This window comes from Bidens hawaiensis, unplaced genomic scaffold (genome assembly GCF_021521415.1).
Source record: "Bidens hawaiensis isolate Kalapana, Puna unplaced genomic scaffold, B.hawaiensis_p1.1 tig00028338_1, whole genome shotgun sequence".
Taxonomy (NCBI): domain Eukaryota; kingdom Viridiplantae; phylum Streptophyta; class Magnoliopsida; order Asterales; family Asteraceae; genus Bidens; species Bidens hawaiensis.
In genome coordinates this window covers 268,773-279,718 of record NW_027494630.1, presented here as the reverse complement: position 1 = coordinate 279,718, position 10,946 = coordinate 268,773, and the positions used below count along the sequence as shown (strand labels likewise).

The following is a 10,946-nucleotide window of genomic DNA, read 5'->3' as shown; positions in this document are numbered from 1 at the left end:
CATGGTCCCATTATCATACTTTCGTTCTGATAGTACTAGCTCCTCATGAAACATGATATAGAATTACAAAATTATTGTTTGATATTCTGCCCATTTCTTTAATTAAGTGACATATATACTACCCAGATATTGCTAAACTTTGAATAATGATTGGATGACATATATAGGCATGCAACAGCAGATGTATCATGTGAATTAAGGCACATGTAAAGAATATTTTCATTGGGATTGCAATATATAGCACATGCAAACGCAGATAATCATTCCATTGTTATGTTGATAAAAAAACACTCAAATCCCTTTTCTTTAACATACAAATAACTTATGTACAATCAATTATACTTGTTATCAATTTTTAGATGACATACAAACGCAGATAAATATTCAAGAAAAACAAAAAGAGAAATGGATTTAAGATGTTTATAAATAAATTAAGAAGGTGTTTCATTAACTTTGTCACTCTAATAAACAAACTAACCAAGTAATTAAGAAGAAAGGGATAATCTAGTGGTTAACAACACAACAAAACAACAAAAGCTTCAAGAATGTAAAACTTCCAATTCATTAAGCTGGCTAACAAAGCCTGCATGGATTAATTGCACTACTATATATCCTTTTTGAAGAATATATTCACCTAGCTAACCTTAGCTCAAGATCCACCTGACCCTCCACAACACCGATGACCATTGGCGAAACCCCCGTTGTCTTCTGCCTCTTACAATTCATAACTTCTTCATCTTCACACCCTAGATTCAAATTTGTTTTAACTGGTCCAAGAACCAACACTTCATCACAAACACAACTTTTTGCATCTGAGTTGCTAGCAAGAGTGGGACTTTCTTGACTTAATATAGGTATGGAAGAAACCCTAGTAGGTGAATCAGGTGAGGTGAAGAAACTAGTGCTTGTAGACTCCAATAAGAATTTAGGGTTTTGTTGTACACTGTTTAAAGGTTGCTTCAGTTTAGCTCTTTCTCTTCTATGAACGTTCATGTGACCACCTAGGGCTTGAGCTGATCTGAAATCTCTTCTACAGAAGCTACAAGAGTAAGACCTTGGAGGCCATACGAACCCGCCAAGGGGACCTCGAGCATCCTCCGCGAAAGCTTCTTCTTCCCATGAGTGGCAGAATGAGTTGTTGAAGATAGTACTGTTCTTGTTCTTCACCCACATCAAATACTGAGAGTATTGCTCCATAGATCTCTTATAACTTTACAATTTTCAAACTTGTTTGAAAATTTAGAGAAAGATAGTGGATAAGTTGTGTTGTGTTTTAAGGCTTGGTTATACATACTCATATAACTAGGACATTGTGTGTGTAGTTGTGCGTGAGAGAGAGAGAGGGTATAGGTTTACAAAATAATAAGATAGGTGAAAGTTTCTCATTTAGCTCTTTTGAGTGTCGGGAGAGTAATTGAATATTGTAAACATATAATTTGTCCATCTCTCTTTTTGTTTTTTATCAACCTTTCGAATTACCTCCAATATTAATATCCAAATTAGTCTTTCTGAAATGGGATGTTAAGTATTTATACTGATTTTGACGTTCCAGGTCCGATCCAATCAAGAACGTCATCTAGGATGAAACTCACCACTGTGAAAAAATCTCTTTGAATGCTTTACAAACCTAAGACATAAAGATCTCAAACCTTAATCATCATCTCATATTATTATACTAAAAGGACAATTTTTCAATCAATTGTCCATCTATAATATTGTTACTATTTCAATTCGATCTTTAACTAATTAAAGCCTCCATCCTTATCCTAGACCCAATATATGGAACCTTCATGCATTTCAACTTTCAAGCTCATGAAGGCCGGATATCATTAAGGTTAATACAAAACTAAGTATTTCAGTTAATTTTCTTATACCAGAAAACTAAACTACTTGAAAACGCTAATGAAAACCGGCATGCGGACAAAACATATAACACCTAATATCAACTATATAATGATCAATTATCATAAGTTTCTTGATTCTCAATTGTATTAAAATATTTGACATGCGTTTATAATGGAAAATTTCGGTTTTGTCAAAATAGTTCTAGTACTAGAATATGCATGTATCCCCATACGGTTTTTATTATTATATAAGCATCTACAACAACTAACACAAACTGCAACATCATAGCCACATCATATTTTAAAATTTTTTTAAAAACCCAACTTTTTTTCGAAGCAACAAACCTACACAAACCTCATTAAATAATATTAAATGTGTATATATATAATATATATGTATGTGTGTATGTGAGGGTTGTTGCCACATCATCCGTTTGTTGCAAGTTTGCAGCAACAAACTTCTCAAGGCAAACTTGGATCTACAACAGTGAAGTTTGTGATTTTGTTGTTTGCTGCAGTAACACATCCAGACCTTGGGAAATGATGTTTGTTGTGGATGCTCTAACATGTAATACATAAAATATTGCTGGTACAATATCAATGTTACTGTTTAATGTAATTTTTAATTAAACAGTCATCCTCAATTTTGATATATATATATTACTCAAATTTGATTATTTTCGGGTCAAATTTTATATCATATATTAAGATCATATATGGGGATAACTTGTTTTAGTGTTTGTTGGTGGTTTGTTAATTTCTTCAAAGAAATTTCAAGATTCATACTTCATAAAACTAAATTAATAATCCAATGGTCACTATTTCATGTTAAAGTCAATGAACAAAATTCTGTACAGAAGATTGCTAGATAGAAAAGGACATAAATAAAAAAATTAGGCTAACATGCTGTGGTAATTAAATTAATAAAAGTAATTGAAATGGATGTCTTGCTTTGAATGTTGTCCTGTAAGTATATGCTCACTCAGAATATTAAAATGCGACCCGAATTGGATCATTGTTTAAGATAATTAATGTGTTTTTGTGTCTTATCGTCAAACAAAAATTTTAAGTCAAAATTAAGCAAAATGATCAGTATTTTATAATCATTAATTTCACTCTAGAAAGTCATGATAAATATATTTCAAGAGTGAACTTAAAAAAAACTGAGGAATTAGATAACTTTTCATTTTATATATAAAAAATTACTAAAAAAATCATTTTTATATTAAAAACACATTGTCACATAATATTGTGTATTAGGCATCTATAATACTATAATACTGTGTATTTTTATGTTAAATAGTATTTAATTGCATGCATTCATTATTTGTGTATTGTATATATGCAGTACTATTGTTGTATCATATGTAAAAAAAATATAAAAATATGAATAAAAGTCGATATAGTGCACATGTGCATTAGTGTTGTATTACATATACGTACTAATGTGTCCATTAGTCATATATTTCATATATGTATAATAGTGTGTATCAAATATGTGCAATAATGATGTATTTTATCCAATACAACACTCTTATATATATGCATTAGAGACTATTAGACATATGTACTACACGGACGAGAGTTATTTTTAACAACATCCATATAAGAATAATGGAAAAAAAAGAAATTATAAAAAAAAATAAAAAAAAGTTAAAATTATTTCTTTAGAAGTTTTTAACTTTTTAATTTATTATATATATAGGGGAGATCCTATTCCAAAAGATTAACCTATTAAACATACAAATAACCAGTATAATTACAATTTTGAACTAGTAATTATGTTATAAAAAATAAAATAGTGTAATAATAGTTATTTTAATTCAAAAGTTATAGAGTAATAATAGTTGTTATAGTGTTAACATAATTACCCTAGTTATTTGTACATTTCTTACATTAAAATTCATTTGTATTTGATTTATGCATTATATATATAACCGATTATTGGTAATCAAGCTATTGATTAATGTTTCGTGTGTGTAGATTGACAAGTTTGATACTTGTGTTCTTTGTTCTGATGCATTCAGTCTTAATTTGCTAATATGAAACTTGGTAGTAACTTAATTTGTTTATGTGCATATCACAGACGATCCCATAACTAGCCCTATTGTAGCCACACCAAAACCCAAATTTTGGCGATTAACCATTGTTGTATCTTTTTGCCCGACCAATCTCTAATATTTAAAAAAAGTTTCAGTAGCTCAGATATAGGAAAAGGAAAATCTTCCGTTTTTTTCCAAAAAATGGGGGGAATGGGGAACACGTACACAACTTGTATGCTACAAAGATATATTGGACTATTAGAGGGTGTTTGGTTGAGCTTATTTTTTTGCTTATTGCTTTTTGGAGGGGCAAAATGTCTAAAATGCTCCTCCAAAAGTACTTAAAAGCACCAAATTGAAGCTTTTTTGCTTTTTGAAAGGCTTTTTGACATTTTGGCCCTCCAAAAAGCAATAAGAAAAAAAAATAAGCTCGGCCAAACACCCCCTTAATCATTATACTATCTTTAAAAGATTGATCATCATCAATGGATTGGCGCTATGCATGTAGCTTGACAATGGTTTAATACTTTTGTTTTTTGCTTTAATACTTGCATTGTAAATTTGATTATATGAAACTTGGTAGTAACTTGGTTTTATTTTGTGTATATCAAAGATGATGGCACGCAAACAAGGGCGCCTATGGTAGCAGGGGTAGCATCAGTAAATATGGGACTCCTTCCTCAGATTCATGTGGAAGGGTCGTCGGACAAACACGATCATGGGTTATAGTCATTTTATTGTTAAAAATTAACGTATATATATTACGAGAAAAGTTTTAAGTTATTAATATAATAACTAATGAAATTTATACTATTTAATCATGTTAGATATTTTAATGTAATTGAAATTACTTGTTAACCAATGTAAATTTTAATATACATTGAATCAGTCAGAGGGGCGAAGTGCACCATTGTTTTACAATGTCAGGGAAAAACCCCTAACAAATGAGGATTTCAAGAGCCCAACGCCCCTAGTATCATGGTTAAGGGTGGTAGCCCTTGGCATTGTATAAGGAGCATTGCTCCTAATGCTGTTATATTAAAATTTTCATTAGAAAAATAGATTTTCTAATATGCCACGTTTTACCTTAAATAATTAAGAGGGAATTTTAGTTGTTACCAAAACCTAATCAGTATATCCCTTTTATTTTGGTCGAGCATTTATTCTATATTTCACAAAATTCACTTTCGATTTATGATATTCTTGATCTCGTCTGAGTTTTATGCGGTTAAAATTTTAAAGAACCACTAACATAGTTGTAAATAGAAAGTGCTAAACGACTCTTAGATTATCCAAGTTATTATCTCGAAATTCACCAACAATTTATACACCTAACAAAAACAATATGATCATTAAAATACGGGATTAATTTATCTTCTTATTTTGTAAGCAACGGTGAGCTACAGTGTTAACAATAATTTTTATATTGGCAATAATTGTACCAAATTTTGGAGCATTTGAATTGGTAACTTGATATGATTCCTTATATATAATCATGAAACTTCAAATACCCTAAATTCCAAAAGTTTGATTAAACTACAAGCACAAGGGACACATTGCTTCTTTCCTACTACAACAATTCATAATTAATTATTAATTAACACACGTATAATTTGACTTGTGTGAAGACTAAGTAGCTAGTCCCAATTAAAATTAACCATTAAATAAAATTGTAAAAAGACAACAGGAAAGGACTAATAAGCCCTTTTAAGACCATGTTTTCATATATAATTGCGCACCTTTGTACTTCTAGAAGAAAGCATCTTCTAATATGAATCATTGATACTTTGTTGTAGAACATTTTGTGGGTATAATAGTTGATCCTGGGTCTTACCCACTGGTCGACGTGATCATGGGTCTTTATAGACCGTTAGTATAATTTTGATTTGTATATAATGTATATATGTGTATACATTATATACACATATATAATGTATATATGTGCGAACCCACGGGTGGGCAAAAGTGAAATTGCACTAATTTTGACGTTATTTTACTAATCTCGTGAAAATAACGTTAAAAGTGACGGAAGGTTAATCAGGCATCATGTGGTGGCGTTGATAGCCGAAAGACAAGGGTACATGCACCAATCAGCCGGTGTCCCGATGATTGAGTGTTATGTGCCTTATATCCAAGGCTTGATGCAAAACTACTATCGAGCCGGGGGTCTCACCGGAAGCAGTCTCTCTATCCCTATGGGGTAGAGGTAACTGTCTACATCTTATCCTCCTCAGACCCTACCATAGCTTTGCTATTGGCGGGATATACTGAGTACGATGATGATGATGATGATGATGTATTAAAAATAATAATATTAAATAAACCTAAAGTTCTTGGAAGTAAAATATTTATTAAATTCTAGAAATATATATATAAACTGTTACAAAATCGACACTGGTTTATGTAAAACAAAGTTACGAACTATCTAGCCTAACAGATTTATTTTGAAAATAAAAAGAACAAATTCTTACTTGTTACTTGTGTATGATGATACATATATAAAAGTAGAACACGATACTGCTGTTTTTGAAAAAATTAGGAATGTACTATTAAATATTAATAAGGCATTGGCAGGCGTTCAAACACTCATGAATTCTACTATTCTGATGGTATGGTGTTTTCTTCCATTAAAATGATGCTCGTTTAAATCCTTATGTTTAGGTGTAAAAATATTGTTATTAAAAAATAAAAAATCTATAGATATACACTTTTATTTTCTTTATGAATATCTCAACAGAAAAAACAAAATAATCCAAAACTTAAAAAAAAAAAAGCAAAAAAAAAAAAAAAGAATCAGAATGGGTTCAAGGGATCTTTTGTAGAATTAGAGTAAGAATAAGACTATATGTTTCACCTTTCATCTTTTGTAGAATCAGGGACATATGAAAAGGCCAAGGTGAAAAAGTGATCGAACATGTAAACAATCCGGTTGCAAAGGGCTTCCACCTTTCACACCCCAGGGTGTTATGGAAGGGTGAGTGAAAGTGGCAAAATAATAAGGGCTTTTCTAATCATACCGGAGGTGTCCGTTCAAATCGCCGCTTATAGCTCTATCCACGGCTTATAGGTGTTTTCTAAAAAGATGTGTTTTTTTGTCTTTTGTTTAACCACGGCTTATAGCTCTATATGTGGCATATGTGTTTTTTAAAAAAAACGTGTTTTTTTTGTCTTTGAATGTTTAATGTATATTAGTTTTGATTTAATTTAATTGATTATTATTTTTTATTTTGTTGTTTTATTAAAAAAAATTATTGAATTTCTTTATCAAGAATTACACCAATTATAACGAAGCAATGTAAATAAACGATACACACACACAACCATTACAACAAATTTGTATAAATAATAACAAAATGTAGAAATCTATCTAAATGGCAGCGTCACGGGTGTGTTAGCAGGCGATGCTTAAATCGTAGGATTATGTAACGATAAAAAACACAAAAAACCACCACTTCTGACCATGAAGCGAGCACATCGAGCATTTAGGTGTGGCCGCTAGGACAACGACGACGTTGTACAATAAAAAGCACGAAAACCACCACCATTACAACGAGTTTGTACAAATAATAACAAAATGTAGAAATATATATATATATATATATATATATATATATATATATATAAATGACAACGTCATTAGCGTATTAACGAAAGATAATTAAATCTTAGGATTTATGTGACAATAAAAAGCACAAAAACCACCATCACGTTCTGACCATTAAGCGAGCACATCGGGCGTCAGGCGTGGCTGCGAGGACGACGATAAATTGGGATTCAGATGTAGGTTTGATAGCACGACGGCAACGATGCCATTCGTGACACTGCCATTAAGATAGATTTTTATTATTATTTGTACAAACTCGTTGTAGTGGTTGTGTGTATGTATATATCGTTTATTTACATTGTTTCGTTATAATTTTTGTAATTGTTGATAAAGAAAATAAAACAAAATCTATTTTTAATAAAACAACAAAAAGAAAAGCAATAATTAAAATAAATAAAATTAAATTAAAAGTAAAATAAAATTAACACAAAAAGACACAAAAAAAACTTTTTAGAAAATATCCTTATATGCCGCGAATAAAGCTATAAGCGACGTCTAGTATGGTGTGGGGTGTGGTTAGCAAGACCCAGAATTGATTTGAGTGAAATGATTGGCTAGTAATTAAGGCTGAGGGGTGTGGGGGGCTCTAACGGGGGCGCGAGTGAGGGCTCCAGCCAATAATATTGTGACGTGTGGCAGAGAGAGAAACTGGATAAGGGGGGTGTTGGAGCCCCCGCTGGAGCCCCTGGCCCTGGTGTGGAGGGGCTCCAGCAGGGGCTCCAGCGGGTTTTTTTTTATTTTTTTATAAATATATTCAAAAAACGTATTATTAAAAAAACTCATAAATTATTAAAAAAAACACACATTAAAAAAAACACATTAATATCTAAAAATAAAATAAAAATTAAAGTACTAAAAAAACATTATTCTTATTCTTCGGCTTGGTCTTCTTCGATCAACCTCTTTCGGATACGTTCCTTTTGCTTTTCCATCAGCATTTGATCGACCGGATTTAGGTTACTGAAGTCTCTTGTAAGGAAGTCCAAATCTCTCATTCGACTTTTTTCCTTTTTGTCATTAGAGACCATCTCCATGGTTTTGTTGAATTTATTGAGGGATTCAACAAGATCGACGATGTTTACGGCTCCCCCCTCAGCCTGTTTTTTCCCCTTGGCGTCCCTTCCCAATGGCCGCCTCCTCGGCGGTGAAGACGTTTCCTCCCCCGCAATGCTTAGGTCGAATCCAACGCGGCAATCTGACCCGGCGGAAGTGCTATACGCTCCAGACGAACTAGTTTTAGTCCGTTTCGGCCCTACTTCCGCATCAAGGTCCGGCGCCACCAGCTCAACCCACTTGGAACACCTTTTCAACCTCTCCCACAACTTTAAATCGTCCCACGTCTTCACCATCCCATACCTCCGCAAACACTCCTGCCTCCACTCTTCGACAGTGAAATTGTAAACCGCCAAATCATCACTGCCACTTGGTCTCATACGACCGGCGTTCCTGTTGAAAAGATTAGTAAACAAGCCGACAAATTTTCTGATTTCGGACCACCGACCCGAAATCATATCGGCGTTTCGCTCTGTACTCCCAACGAGCGTATAGAACGTCTCCCTAACATTTGTCTAAAAAACCTTGCTTTTTTGGTAGTCGGCTGCAAAATGAATAATTAAATTAGATTTCCAGTTAACTTTTTTATTTAACTTTTTTATTAAAAATCATTTTTAAAAACGTTAAAACAATTACCGCAACGCCGATCCTCAGAAATGACTATCCAAGCCCGACACAAGGCTTCCTTCTCATCCGATGACCACGGAGTGGTTTTCCGTTTCGTCCTCGGAGTCGAAGCCGGTCCCGGCCCGTCCGTTGCAAGTTGTTATTTCCGGTGGACGCGTCTTCTTGCTCCCGTAGCATCACCGTGTGATTCTTATGTCTTTGGAACAACAAAGTTAGGAGACGGTTGTATGTTGGATGGTTGAAAGCCGGATGTTTCTTGCGGCCCCGAATAAAACATCGGTTGGTCTGGTGACGACCATAAATCGTCGTCAATATAATCTGAATCTAGGTTTGGGTACCAATTTCCAGACATTTTTGGGTATTATATAGGAGTTTGGGATATTATATATGGGTTTGTAAGGTGAAATTGTGTTTTGATATGGTTGAAATGGGAGTAATTTGGGGTATTATATAGAGGTTTTAAGGTTTTTTTTTAAAAAAATAATAAGCTCCAACGGCTCTTTCTCTCGAGCTCAACGGCTCTTTCTCTCTCTTCTCCCGCGACCACACTCACGCCTGCCTGGGGGCTCGCGCTCGCGCCCCGGTGGTGTGGGGTTAGCGCATGGGGGCGCGAGCGGAGGGGCTCTCACACCCAGGTTAGCGCCCCACACCCCTCAACCTAATAATTAAAAAAATCAATTAAACACACATTCACACTCTCTACCCTCATGGAAAAGTGTCTTTAATGCCCTTTGGCGCCACATGTGTTGTGGTGTGTACAGTAAAACTTGCCTAGTTGGAAATTTGGCAGAGTGCTTGATCTGGCGCTCACAACTCATGGTCCAAGTTTAAGAGTTTAATAAATTAACAGCTCTCTTTGGACATGTTTCCAAAGTAGACAACTATCACTTTATTATGAAAAAGAAATTGAGTTCCTAACCACAACCTAAAATGCTTAATCAAAACCTGTGGCTTGCCAATTACATAGGTACTTCAGCCATGTAACCATATAACCCCGGTTCCCACTTCCTACTAGCACTATCAAAATCAAAATCCATAAATTCCATTTCCCACTAGCCCGTCTTTTTACATTTGGGCCTACTAACCAACATCTTCCTACTTGGCGTCTTAGCATGTCAATGTTTGCCCAAAGGCCCCAAACATCATGCCTTATTTTAAAAAGTCATTATGGCCTTCATAGAGGCCCTAAGTCTCCAACTAGGACTCGAATTACCAGGGGTAGGCAGCTTTTAAGGAACGTGTCCGGTCCAACTCGTACATATTTCTTTTTAGTGATATATTCATGTGTTGTCATCACATACATATAAATTTGACATCGAACCCGTATAAAACCCAATCTTAAGTGATAGATAATCGATCGTCCGTCCATCAAAACTTTCCAAACCCGTAAGAAAAAATTTAAGACTACGTCACTGAAGATTACCCACTAAAATACAATGCAATATCTTACCATCATCGTTAGTTATTTCTAACAACTATCAAACACCTAAAATCATATATTGAACCACAACTTCTGTCATTATTTCCAGAACTATTCAAGATGATTTTATGCTATTTTCAATTAAATTTCAACCTACAAACTATTTAATTTGATCGTTATATTAGATAATTGGTTAATCTTTCAATTGTACTTCAACTGCTAGTCGCCTAACTTAATTATCTTTCAGATTAAATAACCATCAATAACTATTAACTATGTCTATATAATACGTATTAGTTAAATGGTTAGTTATTGATCAATAATAGATTAATAGTCCAAAGCTTGACAGCTGCTCC

At 33.7% G+C, this 10,946-nt stretch overlaps 1 protein-coding gene across 1 annotated transcript; it reads right to left on the bottom strand.

Moving 5' to 3' along the window:
* Positions 1-630: 630 nt before the first annotated feature.
* On the bottom strand, positions 631-1,197 carry LOC143576910 (putative transcriptional regulator RABBIT EARS). The gene has a single exon (XM_077060893.1). The coding sequence runs from the start codon at positions 1,195-1,197 to the stop codon at positions 631-633; it is 567 nt and encodes a 188-aa protein (XP_076917008.1).
* Between the last annotated feature and the right edge of the window lie 9,749 nt (positions 1,198-10,946).